Source organism: Oenanthe melanoleuca, chromosome 9 (genome assembly GCF_029582105.1).
Source record: "Oenanthe melanoleuca isolate GR-GAL-2019-014 chromosome 9, OMel1.0, whole genome shotgun sequence".
In the NCBI taxonomy this organism is placed as follows: Eukaryota; Metazoa; Chordata; class Aves; order Passeriformes; family Muscicapidae; genus Oenanthe; species Oenanthe melanoleuca.
In genome coordinates, this window is record NC_079343.1 from 6,440,753 (window position 1) to 6,463,227 (window position 22,475).

The following is a 22,475-nucleotide window of genomic DNA, read 5'->3' on the forward strand; positions in this document are numbered from 1 at the left end:
GTTCTGCAGTGATGGTGAGCCACTGTCCCAAATCCCAGATGCACTGAGGCAGCACTGATGAAAGAATAGAGATTTTGTGCTTTTACTGAGAGTGGAAGGAGGCACAGAGGTTTCTTCCTAATCATTATGAATTCCCATCTTTCTGAAATGAAACCTCCTAACCTACTTATGACATGCCGTGCACATCACACAGGGGAGGGAGCACTGTGTCTGAAACAAGGTCACCGTATCAATGCTGAATAACTGGGCATCCATTCCAGCCCACGTTCTGCAGGTACCATGCATGTGCACACTAATGTGCATATGCCTTTGTTCCTCATGAGCCAGAGCCTGGCAGATATCAGTCTGTAACATACTCTTGTAATACCATTCTGGCTGCTTTCCAAAAGGAAGGATAGAGTGACAGTCAGACCGTAATGGGATTGCACAGTGGGGGAGAGTGACCTGTCTTCTACCAAGCAGCGTAAGCAGCGCCCACTTGGCATGTGTGAAGGTGTGTAATGACACAGATCCCAGAGCCCTGCCAGTCTGCCTCACTGTGCAACTCCGAGAACAGGCTGGAATGAAATAACTCTTTCCCTGAGGAACAGAATGCTCAAGAAAACCATGCGATGCACTTGGAAATCCTTTAATGGTATGTACTTCTTATTTAGTTCACTTTGTTCTGTGCACCGGCCCTTTCAGAGTTAACAGACATCAGTGACTTAGAGCTACAAATCTGCTTAGATGAAGGGAAGGAGGTTAGTGTAGGCAAGAGGACTGCTGAGTGAACAGTTTAAATTGCAAACTTTTACACCCAATCCACCTCGCTTCAAGTTCAGAGAAATAACTAGTTTAACATAAAATGATGTTTGGTATCCAGGACTTGGTGATGCAGAAATGACAAGGCCACTTTGATTTAGCTGGAGAGAAAATATGACAGATAGTGCCATGTGCAAATTAAACCCTTTGATCCTGACATCAATCTCTTAATTAGGAAAGAGGAAGGAAGAGGCAGGAACTGCCAGGAAGAGGCAGTTTTGCTAACACCATCTATCTGGGCAGACCTATTGCTTTGAACAACAGCAGGATCAAATTCACTGGGGTTCATCCAATTTTATTTTGGTGCATTTCTTGGTGTAGCATTCATCATAGAATCACAGAATGGTTTTGGTTGGAAGGGACCTTAAAGCTCATCCAGTTCCATCACAGCAGGGGTGCCTTCCACTATCCCAGGTTGCTCCAAGCCCTGTCCAGCCTGGCCTTGGACATTTCCACGGATGGGATAGCCACAGCCTCTGGGCAGCCTGTGCCAGTGTCTTGCTGCATACTTAATAATTTTTTGAGCTTTATTACTTAAGATGTGATGTCACAGTATTCACCATCAGCAATTTGCTTAAAGGAAAGGTTACAACAATTAATCAGCATAGACCATGCTAGAGATTACCCCTAATTACCACTACAAATGTTCCTGTGCCCTGCACAGTCCTTCACCAAACTCTCTTCAGCAGTACGTAGTGTTGTTCATTCCTGGCAAGTTCCTTTCCTGACTTTCCTTGTCTGTACAGCTCAGTGCCTGCCCAAACCTGAGCTGGCCCTGTGCACTCCCAGGCCCTTCTCTGGAGGCACCTTTAGGCTGCTCATCTCTTATTCGCTGCATGTGCTGCACAGAGGGGCTGCTTCCTCTTGGTATATCAAATCTCTGCTCCCTCAGCTTTTATTTTCTACCTCTTGAGTACGTCAGCTGTAGAAATCAATCTCCCTTCTACTACATATTTCAGCTGTACAATGTGTTGTGCTTTTCTTTCAGATAACCTCAATTTCCCTATGATTCCATCTAGTACAGTGTCCATAGGACATAAATCCTGGACTTCCCTCTGAAGTAGCACAGGCACTGTGTCTTGGGCACAAGTGTTAACAACATAGTTAATTTTAGAATGAGATTCTCTGCCCCCAAACAGGCTCCATTTGGAATTTTAGCAGGTATGTTTTGTTTGCTGAAGGAATATACATGGATTTTTTTTGTCCAATTATACAAAAAGCTTTGGGTTTAGATATCTGCCTTGGTAGTATAAAGGTATGCACTTGGATTTCTTTGCCACTATTTGACCTTTACCTAATAAAATCAGTACTTGGAATTTTGTTAATCACATACAATATATAGATGTCTAAAAACTGTATCAAAAGTAAGTCTGCTGAAGAACAACTTTGACACAAAATCTTTGAGTAGGAATGATGTTAGAAACTTGGAAGAAAGCTCTCTGTGGCTTTCTGCTTCTCTCCAAAGGTTTCTGAGCCCTGAAGGGCCTACATTTTATTTCTGCACCTGTATCTGCTGCTGTAAGACTTAAACAAAAACCTGGGTAAGGAGACTGACATTAAAACACAAATATGTGATGTTGATAAACACATGCTACTCACAACTATTTATTGCCATGCTTGAATACTTACCTCTGATTTGGACATGGAGCTATGGGAGGGGCCCCATTATACAGTGTAGCCACACTGAACCTAGGAAACAAGAAAATAAGAATTAGGGTGTTAGGTATACTAGCACATACTCCCAATTACTGCACATTTACATTTGCCTGTTTAATAGTGGACACAGACTCGTGCACAGTGTTGCACACAGGCCCTGGAGGGAGGTGACATGGCTGGGTTAAGATACATGGTAAAAATCTCATCTTCACTGTTTGGGCTCTTCATAAGGGTTGCAATGTGCTTGACTCCTGAGTTCATGCTTTGGCTGGAGAAACCCTGTATCTGCCTCTCTACAGATGTACTACACTTGTTTCTTTCCCATACTGGAATTTAACCAGATTTGCAAGGACACAGAGAGCTCATCTGGAGCCAACAGAAAGAGGAAACTCTTGGCCACTCTATTTTGAGAAGAGAGAAGTGGACACATAGGGAGTTAACGTGCACCTAGATTCTGGAACACAAGGAGAGAGTGTTTGTTGATAAATTCATGATAGTGAACCAGGGCGTTTTGTTCCATTATATGGGTGTGTGTATGAATTTCAGTTAAATGCTATGAGTTAATGTTGGTCTGAGCTCTAGGTACTATGAAATACAGACCAGACAGGACACAGACTGATGGGCATTTTCTTGCAGAAAAGAGCTATGGAAAACCAAGGGGAGGTTTTGATGAAGAGATGAGGGTCTGATTTTCCCAATACATAACAGGGTGAGAGACAGTCCTAGGGAAGTCAGTCCTCTTGGAGCAGGATAAGACCAGATGCTAAAGGGTTTTCTTCTGGGAATGCTTTCCAGAAATCTGAAAGGATACAGGCCCAGTGGGGAAATTGAAGTTTAAGGTTCACTCAGGCAAGAATTAGCCTTCGTGCTTGCTGGAGCACCTGACCTGGAAGTGACATATACACTGAGCTGGGAGCAAAGTCCTGTAATAAATAACTGTGCTTCAGTCATTTCCTCCTTTGTGCAGTGGAGAACTGGCACTTAATGGCACCAGGGCCAGTTTCATCTTCCTTTTACTTCTTACTCCAATGCTTATGAAAAAGAGGGACCCGAGCTGCAAAAGCCAGAGAGTGAAGATTTCTTCTTGAGAGGTAAAGTCCCATCCTGTGGGGTGTGATTTGGTTTATGGTGCAGCATTTCTTTGTCAAGAGAAGTAGCAGAGAGCCAGGCTTGGCCAGGAAGTGGCCATGCAACCAGGTGCAGGGGGTGGCCACTTACTGCTTCTCTGAGAAGAAGAATTTTATATGTTGGAACTGAATAACCTGGGATTATATGGGATCTCCTCCCTACACGTCTGCTCTTGGCTCCGTCAGACTGGATCCGGAGCCAGCTGTCCCTTTGATGGGACACTGTGTGGCTGTCTCTGTGCTTGCATCTGCCACTGCCTCCTTGTTCAGGGTCAACATTTCTGCTCTTTTGTCATATTCTGGTTTCTGATGCAGGTGAAAAAATGCTTGTCAGTTGGAGTCACTGACTGTGGCCCACATTTAGCCTATGTTTGCCAAGGACTGTGCTTCTGGGCCACCCTGGACCACTGACAGCAATAGGCCATGTCAGTGTTGAAGCTGATATGTAGGTCTTGCCTCAGAGTCCTGAATAAGAACATGAAGACTTTGCTGTAAGAATAACAGAATATGAAAGAGCAGCTGGCAAATCATCCTAGTCATGGAATCACTCCCAAAATCCAGCTCTGTGGGACAGAAAGTTGCATTGAAGACCTTAGTTTCTTGGTTAGGACAGCCTAAACTGCATCATCCCTTAATTAAAGCACTGCTGTAGATTTCTGGCCACTGATATTTTGGCTGTTATCTTCTTGATAGTGAGTTTCTAATTTTATTGTGGTTCCCTCCAGTCTCTTATTTTGCTGTTCATGCTTTGATTGCAATCCCTCCCATTCCAGCCAAGGAAGGTGAACTCTAGGCCTCTGTTATTGTTTGGTGGGGGGGTTCAAGCTGGAGGTCTGAGGGAACTCAGCTCAGAAAGCATGAATTAAACCTGTGTCTCTAGGATAGCCACTGAACTGCTGGGTCAATGGACCAGCTAAAGGTAACTCTATTGTGCATCAAATCACATTGCATCATGGAGTCTTTTTATTAGAGAGACAGCCTTGAAGCTCAAACAATAATTGTGCCTAGCATTTGACTTAGAGAACTATTTGGTATGAAAATGAGCACAGTGAAAGCTTTAGGGCTGAGAGCATCTCCAGGGTTATGTGGCAGAGCATCACCCCAGTGCTGCAGATTCTTTGCTTTGTGTAGATGGTGTCATTGTTTCTACTTTGGGTGTATCTTACTCTGATCTCTTCTGCTTTAACACAATTATTTTAAGACATTTTACTGGGTTTTTTTTTTTTTTTTTTTGCAAGAAAACCCCACTGTCTGTTCTCATCAAAGCTCTTTTCTGACCTAACATTATGTTCTTGGCATGCAGGTTGCGTACAGTGACCTGAAACATAATGGTGGTTTTCAGAAAGGTAAGTCTTATTCTTTGCTCTGATTGAGTGATTAGCCTGAGGCCCAAAGAGGAGAAAATTACCTTACCATCATGGTTCAATCAAAAGAAAGTAGCAATAACCCAGTATCAACAAGGTATAAAATAATTTTAGCTTAGACTAGGGAACAGGTGTCCTGCCTCATCAGGCCATGCTCTTATTGAGCAGGTGACCTCTGTCACAAGGCGTGGCACTGAAACTACACAAATTACCTTTGGAGTTTTATTCAACACAAATAAGAGCTGTTAGTCTATAACATTCTTCATAATCTTGTGCAGTGTTTATGGATGCTTTATATTGCTTGGTTGGTTTTAAATGTAAGCCACAAAGTATTTTGAGAGGAAAAAGAAATTTCTTTTTCAGTATAAGCATTGAAACTGTGACAATCAATGCTGTAGTGTGTAACAAAAGTTGTACGTGATAAGACACAGCTACAAAGTCCACTGATCTACAACTCTGTTCAGTTTTTATTCCATCTTTCTGTTTGAATCTGTATTAGAGTCTGGAGCAAGAGAAGTGTTCCTGAGGGCCTGAAGTAGGGAAGTATAACCAGGACACTGGTACAGGCAACACCAAGATGTTGCTCATTCCTAGGAAAGGGCAGCTGTGGCTCACCCCTTCCTCCAGAGACAGCAGAGCAGGTTCTTGCTTGTTCTTCAGAGATGCCAGATGTTGACAAGCCTCTACATATGTGAAGAGAGGAACTGGGCTGGATAAAGAGTGTTGGTGGTGTTATTTTTTTTCCTAAGAGAGATCATATATGCACTCACATTTCGAATATAGCAAGAAAAATTAATATCTAAAATTTCTCACAACAGAGGCCTCTATGTTTCCAGGCATCCAGTATGTACATCTGTTTGTTTGTTTTCTCTTTCCTGATAAAATCTATGTTCTCTCTTCTGAGAGAATATCATAGCTCATGGGAGGTTGCCATGTTTCCCAGTTCCAAGCCAGTTCCCCAGCATTCACTGTGCCCCCACCCAGCCTCTGAGAGGTAGTGGAGCTGCATTATTGCGAAAAAGTGTTGGAAAAAGTGTTGCCTCGTTTCCTCTTGTGAGACAGCTGGGTTTGATGACTTGTCCTAAGTCATGTTCCTGATCAGCTGTGGAGCTGGGAGTAGAATTCAGGGGTCTGCAAATGTACTGCCTGCAGGCAGTAAGAACTTACCCAGTTAAACACTGCTAAAGAAATCAAATAACTAAAAAAGTAAAACCAAGGGGTGTTTGCCTGTGAGCTACATGGCATCAAGTATCACACTGTACTTGACAGTAGCTTCTTTCTCCCCAGGGTGATCATGTGTGGCTGGACACTCAACCAAACAGTGAATTTAATGTCCCTATTGGGGCAGTTGTAAAGGAATCTGACTCAGGACGGATCTTGCTGGAGGATGATGAAGGCAAGGTGGGCTATGCTATAATCTTCTGTAAAAGATGAACATAAAATGTAAAAGTGCAAAGTACAAAAGAAGGCCCTACTGTGTTAGACCAAGGCTCCATCTATCCAGGTGGTCTGACTTTGATATAGGTAGGATATAATGAAAGAAAGACTATAGAAATAAGGCAAGTATAGGATGGTCATCTGGCATCTCCAGGTCCCAGCACTAGGAAGATTCAGAAATTCTTAAGATAGAGGCTATATCTACATGGTTAGGAAAAGGAAATGGATGGGTTCCAATCCCTAAATCTGGTGAAGTTTTAGGTGGAAACATCATCCCACTGTATCCTACCTCATACAATGTTCTGTCTGTGATGACAGAGTTGCACTCTGAACAGTGTTAAAATTGGTGCTGTTCAGAACCCACCTGAATGGCTTTGTTTAGTGTTTTAAACCCTCTTGTCCTGGGGAGCAGCAAACCAGTTAATTCCTGTTGGCCAGTCACATGTGTGTTAGAACATGCTTGCTTGAGCACGTATTATGCTGAAGCTCACTCTAGTCTAACCCAGCTGTCCTTTGTTTGCCTCTGAGCCACAGCATCCCAGGTTAAAGTCTGTGCCTTCCTTTGCCAGGAGCACTGGATCACGGCTCGGAACATGCACATGGTGCGCCTGATGCACCCGTCCTCTGTGCAGGGGGTGGAGGACATGATCTGCCTTGGGGATCTCCATGAAGCTGGCATGGTGCACAACCTCCTCATCCGACATCAGGAGCACAAAATCTATGTGAGTGCTGCAGCCATTTCCAGCAACAGCCTCTACATTTAGCAAGTGATTTCTGCAGCCTGTGAGCCTTTCACACACTTCTTTAATGACTAAGGGTGCCAAGGAGACATGACACAGTTTTTCTCTTCTTTCACTTGAGTACTCTGGCTGTGAAGAAGAGAGCTACCAGCAGCCCCTCAGTCACAGTGCTGACACAGGTAGTGACTCCACTTGCTTTCTCCCAGAGCAATCACTGCCACCAGCCACTGCCACCAGCCACTGCCACCAGCCACTGCCAGTGAACTAAATCCAGACCGTGTTACAGCTTAGTGCTGCTATTACCTGGAGGATCAGCCTAACTAGAATGTAGTGACATGATTTCAATTGTCCCACAGTCCAGGCCAACATTTACTTGATTTTGATGTAATAAGATGGCTAATGAATAAATCTGGATATTTTGTTCATTACATGGGCATTTTTATTTTTTTTCCTTAGTTTCCCATTTGTAATATAATTAATATTCAGGTTTTTCCGTGCCTTGCCTCCCATATTACATACAGTACTGGAGAGAAGCTGCCTCTTACAACATAGGTATGATAATATTTAAGGTTAATATATTTAAGGTTAAAAAAAAGGCTGATTTTATAGATCCTACAGTTATAACTACCAAGGTGTGTGTATAGACCTGTTATATTAAAATCTAGCAGCCTGAAGTTGTTTCATGTAGTTTTCAAACAACATTATTGCCTTGCATTTCCACAGCCTTCAACAGCCTCCTTCATTTCACTGGTGGTGCTGTATGCAAAAGTTTCTAAATCACTATATGAATAGAACAATTATAACTTGGCCCATTAGCAAAGTTCAGCTACATCTGCACTAGAATACAAAAGCAGCTTAACAAAATACTGCAAAACACCTTATGATAACACCAAAGTGCCAGGTCAAATTTGATTTCCCATGTACTTCAGATTGAGACAGAACTGAGATGTCATTTGGCAAGGAGGTTACACCTAGCATTCTTTCTTGGGCAAAAGCCTCATCCTGGGATGTTTAACAGCAATTGACAGTGAGGAACTGGGCTCTCTCAGCCTCACCCAAGTGCTGCTGTGATCTCCCAGGCTTCCCTCCTGCCTGTGTTTAGATTATACTACAAGTGGCTTTGGTTGTATTCTTGTTTGCAAGTTTGCTGTAGCCATAATGCTCACAACTGTTTTCCAGACTTACACAGGATCAATCCTTGTAGCAGTGAATCCATACCAGCTGCTGCCCCTCTACACGGTGGATCAGATCAGATTATACTGTAACAAGAGGATTGGAGAGCTTCCACCTCATGTCTTTGCCATTGCAGACAACTGTTACTTCAATATGAAGAGGAATAAGAGAGACCAGTGCTGTGTGATCAGGTGAATGGACTCAGAGAGGACAAATAGCAGAAACCAAGTCTGGCATGGTTTGGGGCACCTTGTGGACACAAAAGATCTTCCAAATGGAAGGGCACAGATAATACTAGAGACAACAGGAAGGAAATTTTTTTCCCTGCTCCTTTATTTCAGTTAGGGCTGCAAAATGTAAAATATAAGCAAAGGATTTCCAAAGTCCATTGTTTTCCCCCAGAATCTTTGGATGTAATTGTACATTCTGCATGTGGTCACTACATGCAGAAACATAACACCTGAATGTGTGTGATATAGGGCTGTCTTTTACCTTGGTGATAAGATATTTATGTTACATGTGGTTTCTGAGCCTAGACATTTCCTCAAGACAAATAACCTCTGCTAACCCAAAGATGGATGGAAGCTTTCTTCATCCTAGAAAGAATCCATTTTCTGTTTGTCATCAATGTGAAGAACCAGATAGTCTCATTGCAATAGTATCTGATTATAGCTGAGTTGATGTGCTCAGTTGATATAACTCAGCTGATGTGCTAACACTAGCACTGACAATCTCTTAATGCAGTAAAGAAGAAAAGCTAGTGGTCATTTAATTTGCACAGGTACAGAATGTCTTCCATGGATTTGTTTGTTTTTAATTGGTGGGAGAATTTAGTTCTCAGCTTAAGTCTGAAAAACAACTTAAATTTGAGCCGATAAGATGATGAAAGACTCAAATTTTCCAGCCCTCTATGAAAGACAGTCTGATCTGCCATTCACAGGGTAAACTTAAGTGGGATTGCTTTTTTTTTAACTTGGTCTTCCATGTTACCAAAAAAAGAAAGGAAGCCTGTAATGGTCTTTTTTTCTTTCTGCAGTGGTGAATCTGGAGCTGGTAAAACTGAAAGTACAAAGCTAATTCTACAGTTTTTGGCAGCTGTCAGTGGCCAGCATTCCTGGATAGAGCAACAAATCCTAGAGGCCAACCCCATTCTGGAAGGTAGGTTACTCAGCAAACATGGCTGATTTGCCACATTTATCTCAGGATAAAAAAAATCAGAAACAGATCCTTGAAGCATTGTATCTGCTTAACTGGTAACCCCCCTGAAACACTAAAGATGCACTGGAGATGTTCTCTATACTTTTCTGCCATGTTCCCATGCAGTTCACTGCAGCTTTGCTCTCAGGCTGTAGGAGGAGATGCCACTGTAATATTTACCCTGGAACTGCCAGGAGCACAAGAGTCCTTGGGACTGCAGAGCCCAAGGCAAAGCCCCCTGGTTTGGCATTTGCCCTAGACAGTGTGACAAAATGACTGGCCAAGCACAGATGTATCTGTGGGAGAGCTCCCTGAGACTCCCATCTTTCTCTGTACAGGGATCAGTGTGTTCCCAGTAAATCCTTCTGAAGGTCTTGAATTGCCCAGAAGTCTTGGCTGGCCAGATATAGACCACATTTGGATCATTTGAATATGTCTTTTAGGACCCAATTATCTGGGTGCACAGTATATCTGCCCCTCTCTTCAGCAGGCAGACTGAGACAACACATTCTCCAGTGCTTCTCAGCACTGTCATTTGGAACACAATGTGTTAAATACTAGCATAGCAGCAAAGTAGAGGAGAAAAAATAGGCTTGATGGTCATGAACTGCAATAATACAGATACTCTCTCTGTCCCTTGCCCATCAGCTTTTGGAAATGCCAAGACAATTCGAAATGACAATTCAAGCCGCTTTGGGAAATACATTGATATTCACTTCAACAAAAACGGTGTGATAGAAGGAGCCCGGATAGAACAGTTTCTCCTGGAGAAGTCCCGGGTTTGCCGGCAGGTGAGGGCACTGGCAGGTGTACATTCTGCCTGTTCTTGTTTTAGAAGCTTATCCTGACAAGGCTTTCCATTGGCCTATTTCTTTTATTTTTAGGCTCCAGAGGAGAGGAACTATCACATCTTCTACTGCATGCTAATGGGGATGAATACAGAGCAGAAAAAGATGCTGAATCTGGGCACTGCTTCAGAGTACACTTATCTCACCATGGTAATAGCCTCTGCTTTATTCTCCATTATCCCTCTGCCATTTGCTTCTTCCAGTGAGCAATTACAATCACTAGGAGCTGCAGATTGTCGTTCTCAAATATGAACAGTCCTCCCCTTAGAGTACCAGAAGCAATAACACCAAAAGTGCTGTGAGTACCAGTGTCAGACACCTACTGTCTTGTCCACCAGTGGGAAGCAGCTTGTGGCAGGTCAAAGGCTTGTTTCTGTCAAAGGCAGACTTAAGAAGCATAAAAAACCTCATAAAACAGAATGTGGACAACATCCCCCACTTTCCCTGACACTCAGATTTCAAAGGAATGCAAGGGATCTCATGCCAGGAAGAATGGTAATCATATATGTGTACCTCAGAGGAAAATTAATAAGAATCCAAGTCCTTATATCTCATAAATCTTATATACATAATGCAGGCAGCTGGCATTCAGTGTAACCTCCCACGATTGACACTAATGACCATGGGTTATGATGCCATTGTGACAGAAGTGGGATCTTCATAGATGAGGTTTTTGAAAATAGGTAGTTGAGTGGTTGGGACGTGAAAGCCATTATGAAAATCCTATCCTTTAGCCTGTGTCTATACCTTGTATTACATATGCCAGTTGGTTAGATTTGGGCTGTTCTACAGCTGTGGAAAGAATGTGTTTAAGCCCTGCCTCTACTGAAATTAGCTGGAGCTGGGCATCTAATTTCTAGGAAAAGAAAACAAGTCTGTTTCTGGAATCTCAAAAGCAAAACCATTAAAGTTGTGGAGACTTTTTCAAATGTAATGTTTTCAAAATAGCAGTGATCTTGCAGCAAGGCTGATGAGTGCAATTAGTGCAGTTAACCCATTGGCTATTCCATAAAAAGGCCCCTGGGTCAGCAGTAGGGAAGTGTGATATTGAAATAGAAGGATTGGATTAAAGGAGAGCATATCCATGGTTTTGTAAAGGTAAGCTGTTGGCACAAGCTAACATGTTTACATGCTGTAAACTGAAATGTCTAGGAATATTTCATTTTTGTAATCATCACATTATATTGTCAGAAATGGCAAGGGTAAAAAAGGCATTTCCCCATCTTCATTATGGCTAAAAATAGTTTCTATCAGGAGCAGCATCCTAGGACCTGCTGTGCAGGCTTTGATGAAGGTCCTTCCGATGCTGCCTTGGATGTTTCCATTTGCCTTCCACTAGGACCTAATATTTTTATTTTGAGATCTGCCTTCTAGTACTTATCCAACTCGACTTGCTTTGGTTTGGGATGAGGGCTCTTAATTTTCTATTGACAAGGCAGAGAGAGGAAACCAAAGGAACAGGCTTGGCCTTGTAAATGTAGGTAATCTTGTCAAAGCTTCCCGTCCTTCTGTGCTCCAGAGCAGTCTTCCCATCAGCTTTTCCTTTTGGCTTCCCCAGTATTCAGTCTAGCCCTGAAGAAATTATTATTGAGCCCTCTGTTAATGTGTTCTTTTTGAGAGAAAAAATGAAGGAAGATACAGTCATGGGAAGAGGATATAGAATGTCTAGATTTTACCTTGCATCCTTGTGGACTCACAGGACAGCCACTCTGTGTACAAAGGCTTGTCAGTCTGCTCATGCTTTCTTCCTTGTCTGGGTAGCAGGAGGGCTTTCCTTACCTGTTGGTGTGGTGCTTGCAGGGTAACTGCATGTCCTGCGACAGCCGGAATGACGCCAAGGATTATGCCCACATCCGCTCCGCTATGAAGATCCTCATGTTCTCAGACTCTGAGCACTGGGACATCAGCAAGCTGCTGGCTGCCATCCTGCACCTAGGGAATGTAGAGTTCCAAGGTAAATTCAGCACTTCCTGTGCTTACCTTTCCTCAGACTCTATGGTAAAGGTACTCCCTTGGGTGCTACCTGCTTCCACCTGCACAGATTAGGTTATGCTGCTCTGACCTGTATTAACAGGTGAACAGAGTTGGAAGGGCAGGGAGATAAGCACCATTAAATTCTGATTTGTGACTCCACTGCCCTGTGTTTTGAAAAAGAGCATCTTATTATTCTTTTGTCACACTGTCAGGTCACCATGCTTGTAAATAGGCCCTAGGAAACAACAGAGTATAATGCCATGTTACATTTGCTGACTGTTGTTCTACACAAGCCAGAGGACACAGGAGTGATGTTTGCCTTGGAGATAACAGCAGTCATCCTCCTGCTGAACACTCACCTGCATAGGTGCACTTCTGGTATAGATAGGCACAGTGTGACTCACTAGCACATGCCAGAAGCTTTCACATTTTAGAAAAGAATTCCTTACTTTGTGATACAGAGGGCCTGATACAGAGATGCCAAGTGGAATCTTTGCATTAATGCTGACTACTAAAAATAGGAATTTTTTTTTATTCCTCTTTGTTGTCTAAATTTCCCACAAGCCAGATACACAGGAAAATATTTGCAGAAACACATTTTTTGGAGTCAGATATTACTTTCCCAGATCCCCAGTAGTTACTATTTTAAATGAATAACATTGTCAGTTTGGCTGCTGTTTTTAGCCTGATGTTTTAGACATGAGAGAGCCCTGTAGATCCCTGAATCAGGCTGAAATCAGGACTCTCCTTGGTAAAATCACCACACCTGTCAGTTTCAAATGAGAACTGAGTACCTTGCCACACCCCCAGCGCTATGAGGTCGCAGAAATGCAGCTACATTAAGTGACGGTTCCCCCTGAGACTGGCTGTTTCTTCCTTGCAGCGGCCGTGTACGACAACCTGGACTGCTCTGATGTGATAGACTCACCACACTTCTCCATTGCCACCAAACTGCTCGAGGTAATGGACTCTCACCTTCTCCTGCTGGTTCTTCCTTCTCCCTTGTTCTGTGAGCACACTGGCAGAGCACTCTCTGGAGTTTATGCAGGAATGGACATTCAACAGGCATGTCACCTCTGTCCTGCTGACACACCAGTCATGCTTTGCAGATGTCTCTCCAAGCTGGGAGACCTTTAAATGGGACAGCAAGTTGCCAGTGGAAGCTGCTAGACAAGCAGTTTGTCGTAGCAAACTCTTTCTGATACAAACTTTGCTGGATCTCCTTTATCCACCTGGAATGACCAGGTTGCCATGACTGTTTCTCCAGGTGGACTACAGTGAACTCCAGAACAGCCTCACAAACCTCTCCATCATTGTCCGAGGAGAAAGTGTGTCCAGGCCTCTGAATGTGGTTCAAGCTGCCAATGGGAGGGATGCCTTTGTGAAGGTACTGGTGCTCACAGCTTCCCTGTTTAAAGACTGGAGATGCTTTGAGAGCTGTCTTTTTTCCTGACTGAGGGGCCTTATGTGATAAACGTTGACCCAGAGGGCTCCAGGCCCTTGCAGTTCTCAGGCATAGCTTAACAGCACAATAGCAAGCAGTAATTACAAGGCTCTAATGATGGGCATTAATTCTTCTTTTTATTTTTTTCTCAGGGTATATATGGACGGATTTTCTTGTGGATCGTGAACAAAATCAACTCAGCCATTTTCAACCCAGCTTCTCAGAAGCCTAAAGACAGACATCAATCCATTGGACTGCTGGACATTTTTGGGTTTGAAAACTTCAGCAACAACAGGTAGGAAACTCCAGATGCAATGCAATAGGAAGCTGAATAGCAGCTGATGTAAAGGGAAACAATGCAAAAAACAAAGAGACACATGCTCTTTCATCATCATCCTGATTCTCAGAAGAATGGTGAAAATTCCATTACTGGTATTTTCCAATTATGGTCACGCAGTTTCCATTTTTCTTCAGTCTTGGTCATATTTCTGCCTCCTTCTCCAGCCTTCATTTTAGTGCAGCCATTGCACATGTCTGTTCCAGAGCCTGAGGAATTTTCTATGGGGAGATGGCTATGGAGCTACTGTGGCAGGCAGCCACTATGTGAGGATGTACTATATCCCTGTCTCTGTACCAAACTTTCCTGTTCCATAGCATTTTACGATATCTTTTGGAATATATTTGGCATGTAGTACAAAGGAAACTTTGTCGTGTTTTCCATTTCACCTCATGCTTACATCCTTCTCAGTGTTCTCCCATCTTTTTTCTTTTTTCTTTTTAATTTTTGTGGGTTTTTTTTTTGTTTGTTCGGTTGTTTTTTGTTGTTGGTGATGGTTTTGGGTTTGTTTGTTTTTGGGTTTGTTTGCTTGTTTACAGCTTAATTTCTTTACTCCTAAGGGCAGGTCAGCAAAGTGCCTGGTCAGCACACCATCGTGTCACTGCATGTCTCCGCTGTCTCTTCCACAGGTGTTTCCATTCCCAAAGCAGCATTTCTGTTTGCCCTTCTCTCTGAGGGGAGCAGCAGCTCTCTCAGTTGTCAGGTACCATCAGTTCTCCACAAACCATCAGCACATACTCTGCAATCTTTTGCAATTCATTTCAACTGATGCCTCTTGCCTTCAGCCAGATAATATTTCTCAGTGACTTTTGGAACAGAATCTAGGATCTCTACAGTCTGTCTTCTATCTTTTGTGTTCTCTCCTGCTATTTTGTGCTGTTCCTAAGATCTGCAGAAAATTATTCCCTTGTATTGTTAAGATTGGCAGCATGCAGTGATGGCAGTCATCAGCACTGAGGAATATGGCAGTGGCGTATCTGCATTTAATGCAGAGGCTAAACAAACAGGAGAGAGCAGTGCAGCACTGGCCAAGGATGACCATGGGCTTTCATCTTGTTCTTCCCCAGCTTTGAGCAGCTGTGCATTAACATTGCAAATGAGCACCTTCAGCAGTTCTTCGTGCACCATGTGTTCAAGCTGGAGCAAGAGGAATACCTTGCAGAGCACATTACCTGGAACAACATTGACTTCACTGATAACCATCAGGCTCTGGAAGTCATTGCTGTCAAGCCAATGAATATCATCTCCCTCATTGATGAAGAGAGCAGGTTCCCAAAGGTAAATTTCTGGTTTCACTTATAATGCCTGGGTTTGCATACAGCTCACAGGTAACACATGGGTTTAGACACACAGAGGCAATATCTTCTCCCAATAGATGTTTCTTTCAAATTATCTCACTACACAATTGCTTCACTGTCTGCTGGAATGTGCTCTTCCTGGTGCCTTGCCGTTGAAACTCTTACAGCTGTTCCAGACAGAGAAGGAAGGGGTCCAGATAATTTTACAAGGGCTTCTTAGGAAATCTTTGAAATCATTTATTGATATTGTTCTGCTGTTAGTCTGAGCTGCAGCTTGCTCTTTCTTCCCCTTGCTGACAGACTTCATTGAGCAATGCCACCATTGTGAGGAACTGAAGGGGAGCTACAGCCTGGCAGCTAACATTGGTGCCAGGGAAGGTGATAAATAGATCATTTTGAGCACCATCACAGAGCAGGTACAGAACAACATGTTGATCAGTCAGCAAGGGCACTTCTTGACTAACCTGATCTTCTTCCATGACAAGGTGATCTGCTAGTGCATGAGGGAAAGCCTGTGGCTGTTATCTGCCATGATTCTGTGATTCTGTGAAAAGTTATTCTGCAAAGGCCAGTCATCTCAAAGAGAAGAGCAGAGATGAAAGTAGGATCTGATCTCAGGCATGCCTATAGAGTGTTTTCATAGTCTGCAGAGCATGGTGAGGCTAAACTGGAGTGCTGGTGCAGGAATCAGATGGCAATGGAAGGAGTGCAGAAAAGCAAGCACCTGCCTCAGCTCATTGGTAGTCCTTCAGGTAACTATTTGAGATGATCACAATGTACAGGCAGACAGATTTCCCCTTTCTTCCCTAAGAAGAGGGTGGTCCCACAGATCAAGAAAGCACATCTTCCATGATTCCCAGAGCAGGTGACTTCTGAGAGCACAGGCCCCACTGCCCTGGGTGCAGGCCAGTGCACAGAGCTCACATGGCCCACGAGGGGATGGCATCATGATGGCACCCCTTGAAGAGAAGCATCCAGCTGACTGTCTAGCCTCTGGAACTCATGGTCTGGGTGTGCTGACTGGGATCTGCTCAGGGATTCTTCCAGGGATGTCTGAGTCTTGCATCAGCTGGGGAGTGCAAGAAGAACTGTGCCTGCCCAGGAGGAGGAGGAGGCATCCCTTACAGCTTCCTGGGTAGGAGGGCATGAGAAAGTTGGTAGGGGGTTTTGCTTGTGAGATCCAAAGATGTGGTAAACTCTCAGCCCACCTGATGATGTTAGTAATGTGTACAGCCCTAGAACACTAGGCCCTGTGCTTGATGGTGTGTTCTGTCATGAGGCTTGAGACAGGGGTCTGTGTAAAAGGGAAGATGTTTTTGACACTACCTTTCTCCAGATCTACTACACACACAGTGGCAGAATTTGAGCTTTTGTTACCACTAAACACCACTTCTGTTTGTTTGCTGAGCACAGGGCAGTGCTGGAGACAATCTGCTTAACCATCCTTTTTTACCTGTATTTGTTTCTAGGGCACAGATGCCACCATGCTTGTCAAAATCAATTCCCTCCATGGTAAAAGTAAAATTTACATCCCACCTAAGAGTGTTCACGATACCAAGTTTGGCATCAACCACTTTGCTGGGGTTGTCTTTTATGAATCAAAAGGTGAGCCTATGTCTGCTGGATACAGAGGGTGAAAGGAAGGGCATGACCTGGCCGGATATGTGGCTCTCCAGGGTAGTTGATCTGAAGTTGATCAGGAGGTCAGAAGGATTACTCTAAACCAATCTGCAAGTTACTGTAAATTAAGTGGATTTTAGGTAGACAGAGTGGTGCTAGAGCCAGCAGGCTGCAGAGGTGACAGGCTAATTTTGTTTCCATCCTACAGATTTCCTGGAGAAAAATCGTGACACGCTGAGTGCTAATGTAATGCAAGTGGTCCATTCCTCCAAAAACAAATTCCTGAGAGAGATTTTCCAGGTGGAAACAACCCCACCTAGTCTGGGACGTGGGACCATTCGGCATCTTGGATCTGACCATGTCTACAAGGTTGGCTTACTGGCACTGTCTTGCAGAAACAACTCATTTCTCCTGCCTTCCATAAAGCTCTGCCTGTCTTGATCTCCTCTTTCTTTTGCACAGTCTCTGCAAATCCCTATATTTTTAATTCAAATTATTTCTGCCAAGGGGGCTGCAGGAAAAGTCAGGGTCTGGTGTTCATGCTGTAAACAAGTGCAATGTCAGCCCTGCCTCCCAGGTCTCACCCTGGACATCTGTGTAGCCATGCCTGCAGGTTGCTTCAGAACCACGAATCGTGATGCCTCCCCACATGTTATAATCAACTGGACATCATTATGTGTGTCACTATGTGACAAAGTTCATGATGGGTCATTATCACAGACTCCACTGTGCCTGTTGTGTCTGTGCCTAGTAAAAATAAGGGTGTGAAGTGCAGTGGACTAGAAAACAGTGTGAGGCACAGTTCAGGTTCTCTGTCCTGCTCCAACTTCCACATACCTTGATTTCTGAACATTTAGCTTTTTAGTGTCACCAGTATGTGAAGGTACTTTTGCTTTCACTTGTTTACATCTTTGAGTTTTCCTGTCAGGATACAGAACAATCAGCTTGATATCTTACCTGTTATCTGTCTATTCTTCTGGTGTTGTTTTCTGATCTTGTCCTTTCTTCCTCTGTCTTTGTCCCAGTGTGGCTTTCTGCTGTCCAGAACACCTGGCCATGGACAGGTAAACATCCTGGGGGTAAAGAATGTCAGAAGTGGTATAAGCAGCAACAGATAACTGGCTTAGCATCTCTTAAATGCTATTAATACCTCCAGATTAAATATCAGGTGTATTTACATTGCTTTAATGCCCTAATGGATCTTGTCCCTACAAATAAGGCTGTGTTATTGAAAAAAAAATGTACAGCAGCATGTCAAGAAAGGTAATACCAAATGTGGGCTACCTCATGTCAAAATGCACAGAAATTAGCTGTTGATGTTCAAATAAATGGGACCACCATTGGGAAGCCCAAGAAGCAGGCTACAGAAAAGAATAATGAATGATTTGCCAAAAAACACCTTTTTGTCCTGAGGTCTCAGAGTACTTTTCCTGACACACCACAACAGAAAAGTCACCATTAACTCAACGAATTCAGCTTTAACAATGTTGCATGTATGAGATCATGAGGGCATGGGCTTGGGCCTTGTGTGGCCATCCCACTGATTGAACAGCAGAAAGGCCTCTAAGGTCTGAGAGTGAAAATCTCTTAGGTCTAAAATACCTATATGGTGTTATTGTACCCACTTCAGGTGCTCGCTAGCCCTAAGATGCATCAGAGCTGTGATGAGACATTCCCAGGAGCTGTTTTCCAAGGATACAAACGATTGATCACTGGAGGGCAGCCTTGCCCTGTAGCTAAAGCAGAGGGTGGAAATCTGAGTAATCAAAAGGGCACTTTAGATACAGAACATTACGATGAGGCACCCTAAAGATCATGGAAGTGAGGGCAGCCAATGTTCTTTAAATTATTTTCTTTGAAAAAATTACAACAACCCCACAATGGATGAAACCCCCAAACAAACTAACAAACAAACCAGCTGTGTTGTGCTGCAATGATCATTGCCTGTATGTAAAAGGCCAATGGAGTCCTTTTGTTACTTGGAATCTGTACTGTTGTCACTGTAATTTAACATACCCATATTGAGATATAGAAACTTAGGACTAATAGATGATTTCTGTGAAAAAGACAGGTGGACCAGTCTCTGACAGCTGCCAGAGAGGCTGGGCAAGTCTGGAATACCTCATACCTTATACTCCAGTAAAAGTTTGCCTACAGCTTACTGTAGTATTAATGAGCAAGGTGATCAGTTGTCCTAATTCCTAAGGAATGGGCTGTTCTGGATCTTTAGCATTCCCAGTTATGATGGCAGCAAAGTATCTGGCCTGGAGTTTATTCCTGCTTTGGGAGTGGTTTTTTCTCACCAAGCTTTCAGGCACACACCCAGGAATAACAGCTTGGCACCCAGGCCCAACACTAAACACAGCCTTGGTTGGAAGACACAGGAGCATGTGGGCTCCTGTTGGTGGAATTACTCCCACCACAGCCACCCCTACTACTAGAACTTAGTGCCCAAGAAGGTGAAAGCACTTAGTGTGGCGTTTCTTTACAAGAATGATCCCAAATTAATGAGGTGCAGATGGCCAATGTAGCTCCCATGTAGGAAAATAATTTTTTCCTGGTGGTTGTGTGATACTGTTACAATGTACAAAAATACAAAGGTTGATTAATTAGTCTCTGGGAGTGAATGATGTTGCAGTCAGCACGTGCTTTCTCTTCCCAGGGCATGGATACCACCAAGCGGCTCTCCACGCTAGGAGGACAGTTCAAGCAATCCCTGGAAAAACTAATGAAAATCCTTGAGCAGTGCCAGCCATACTTCATCCGCTGCATCAAGCCAAATGACTACAAGAAACCACTGGTAATGTTCTAACAATATAAAATCTTGCCTTTGGTAAGGTTTGATGAGAAAAGGCTCTCAGATGCTGTGTAACATTTTACAGCTGTATTTGGCTGCACCCAAGAAGAGCCTGAGTACAGGGTATTCCTGCAATAAACATAGTAGGAGGATACAGCATTGTTAATTTACAAAAGCATCTCAAAAAAGCACCATTGAGTAATGGATAGCAATAAAGCACACAGGTGTATTCCTTGGAAGAGTTATAGACACCTTTTTGGTAAAGACAGACATAGGATCAACAGTAAGCATACTGTGAAATACCCTGAGAGAGAATAGGAGAGCTGTGGGAGTTTGTGAGAGGGGTGATTGGCTTAATCTGACATACCAGGAGCAGACAGTTTGTCATTAGGATGCATGGCTGGAACTCAGGGGATATCAACCTGGTTGTACTCTAAAACTTTGTAAGGTGTTGGTCTCATGATTTAAATTTTTTTTTTGCATGGTATGCCCAAAGGCCTAAGCAGCTAATACATCTATTCACACCTGCAAAATTGTATGATCAATTCTCTGAAATTATGATCAGTTCATCTGAAATTGCAGTTCTAGAATGAAAAAGCCAGACTGAAGTTAACAGACTGTTTCTACTGCTGACATACACAAAATTGAAGACCCTTTGGGGTGACTTGTTTATGCTGATAATGAATTAATTTAGTGCACTGAAGAAAAATACAATTTTAAAAATCACAGTAGGCCATTTTGCAGGCCCTCTGAGGCCAGAGGTTAATAAACATATTCTGAGGGATACTGCACATGTATCAGTGCTAAATCTCCTCCTTGTCTGCTTTCCCTTTCAGTTGTTTGATCGGGAGCTGTGTATCAAACAGCTGCGATATTCAGGGATGCTGGAGACCATTCAGATCAGGAAAGCTGGGTACCCAATTCGCTACAGCTTTGAGGAGTTCTTTGAGAGATACAGGTTTCTTCTGCCATGGTCTCTTCGACAAAAGGTGTGTAAGCAAAAACATGGTTTAAGGCTAGTCCAACTTCTCCTTATGAGGCTTTAGTCTTTCCCAGGGTAGAGTTCTTGAATTACTGCTGGCAGAGTTGAGAGAGCTGTCAGCACAGGAAATGTCACCACAGGAACTGTTATCACAGCTAAACACAGCTAAATAGTTAAATACTCCCTTCAACCTTATGAAAATGCAGAATTGCTTGGAGGTCCAGCTGTCCTTGGCCTGCTCCATACAGACATCCCAGGCAGGCTAACATCCCCATTCCCATTGCTCTCAGATGTTTTTTTATTGTGATCACACATTTCTCAGGTCTCTGATATCCTCCTCACACCTTGACTCTGGAATGCTTAGTCATGCAATCACATTCCTCCTCTTCCTGATCATTTGAGCTGAGCCATTTTCATTCATTGCACTGTCAGCCCAGAGGTCTGCAAGACCTCATCTGTTTCTGTTCTTCGCCCTTTGGAATGCAGGGCAGTAGATCCTTGCATAGTACAGCTGCTGTGTTTCACAGCCAAGCCCTAACATCATGATGCTTTTGCACATCAGCTGAAGAACGATATTCGACAGAGCTGCATCAGCATTTCTGAAGCAGTGCTGGGCAAGGATGAAAGCTGGCAAGTTGGAAAGACCAAGATTTTCCTTAAAGTAAGTAAAAAGCACAGTTTATTGTCTTTTCTCATGAAAAACTGGATGCTCCACAGCACAGCTTGGCCTGCTTGTGCAAGAGTAGTGACCAAAGAGGACAGGGCTGTCTTACAAACTGTCTTTTGAATCTGAGGGTGGATCTTTGTTCTTGAAAGCCAGACAATTCAATGGTTTGGTGTAGGAGAGGCTGATCCTGTCTCTGTGCTACAGCGTTGCAGCTGAAACAGCATTGTGCCATGTATTGGAGCATGAAAAGTAACAGGATACCAGTTCACAGTTGCAGAGGACCACCTTGCCTGTAGCACACCCGCAGCTGAAAACAGTCTTGCTACAAGCAGATTCTTGCTTGTTTATGGCTATAGTTAGACCAGGTCTGGTCAGGTGGTGTGCAGTCTTCCTACTGCAGTTCCATAAATGCATTTTAGTCATATTATGCTACAAAATCATGCTGATTTTGGATCTCTTTCAGATCATGTGTCCCATTTCCATAGGTTGTAGGTGTGTCGTGTAAGATGGCATATCCACACTTTCTTTTAACAGGATTATCATGACACTGTATTGGAGCTGCAGCGCCAAAATGTACTCACAGATAAGGTTCTTCTTATCCAGAAGGTGATGAGAGGATTGAAGGACAGGTCAGTGATCTTACAGAAGGGAATTTACATTATTTTGAAGCAGTTAATCTTTGTGGTGCAGCTTAACACACTCTGCACCATTTCTGAGTATGACATGTATAAATCTGTATCTTCCACCAGCCCTAAATTTCATGCTCATCATGTAACAATGCACAGTGTATCCATGCAGATGTTGGACAAAGATTTTTTTTTGCTCAGTTTTGTTATTTTCGTGATGTTTTTCAAAATGCAGGGCTGTGGCATGTATGAAAAGGAAGGTCTGAAGGGAGGAATTGCTCTTAATGTTCTTAGTAAACAGTAAACATCTGGAAAAGCAGGAAATCCCCATGGAATCTGTGCCCTTTTCAGAGCTAGAATTTTCTTATTTAGGATGCTTCTTTGATA

The 22,475-nt window shown here is 43.3% G+C and overlaps 1 protein-coding gene and 1 long non-coding RNA gene across 2 annotated transcripts in view; one reads left to right on the forward strand and one right to left on the reverse strand.

Moving 5' to 3' along the window:
- Positions 1-745: 745 nt before the first annotated feature.
- Positions 746-12,206, reverse strand: LOC130256611 (uncharacterized). Its single transcript, XR_008841157.1, has 3 exons — positions 12,123-12,206; positions 2,431-2,490; positions 746-1,374 (listed from the first exon to the last, which is right to left on the reverse strand). It is a non-coding gene; the product is annotated as an uncharacterized LOC130256611 (long non-coding RNA).
- LOC130256607 (unconventional myosin-VIIb-like) overlaps positions 3,410-22,475 on the forward strand; it is a 48,240-nt gene continuing 29,174 nt past the window's right edge. Inside the window, exons 1-19 of the mRNA XM_056498361.1 lie at positions 3,410-3,548; positions 4,888-4,930; positions 6,236-6,349; positions 6,955-7,107; positions 8,305-8,489; positions 9,335-9,456; positions 10,144-10,286; positions 10,380-10,493; positions 12,144-12,297; positions 13,201-13,277; positions 13,585-13,704; positions 13,914-14,056; positions 15,166-15,376; positions 16,866-17,001; positions 17,225-17,385; positions 19,679-19,816; positions 20,650-20,802; positions 21,358-21,456; positions 21,997-22,091. Of these exons, the coding sequence (XP_056354336.1) occupies positions 4,913-4,930; positions 6,236-6,349; positions 6,955-7,107; positions 8,305-8,489; positions 9,335-9,456; positions 10,144-10,286; positions 10,380-10,493; positions 12,144-12,297; positions 13,201-13,277; positions 13,585-13,704; positions 13,914-14,056; positions 15,166-15,376; positions 16,866-17,001; positions 17,225-17,385; positions 19,679-19,816; positions 20,650-20,802; positions 21,358-21,456; positions 21,997-22,091 (2,336 nt within the window). The 5' untranslated portion in view covers positions 3,410-3,548; positions 4,888-4,912. The remainder of the gene's footprint in view (positions 3,549-4,887; positions 4,931-6,235; positions 6,350-6,954; positions 7,108-8,304; positions 8,490-9,334; positions 9,457-10,143; positions 10,287-10,379; positions 10,494-12,143; positions 12,298-13,200; positions 13,278-13,584; positions 13,705-13,913; positions 14,057-15,165; positions 15,377-16,865; positions 17,002-17,224; positions 17,386-19,678; positions 19,817-20,649; positions 20,803-21,357; positions 21,457-21,996; positions 22,092-22,475) is intronic.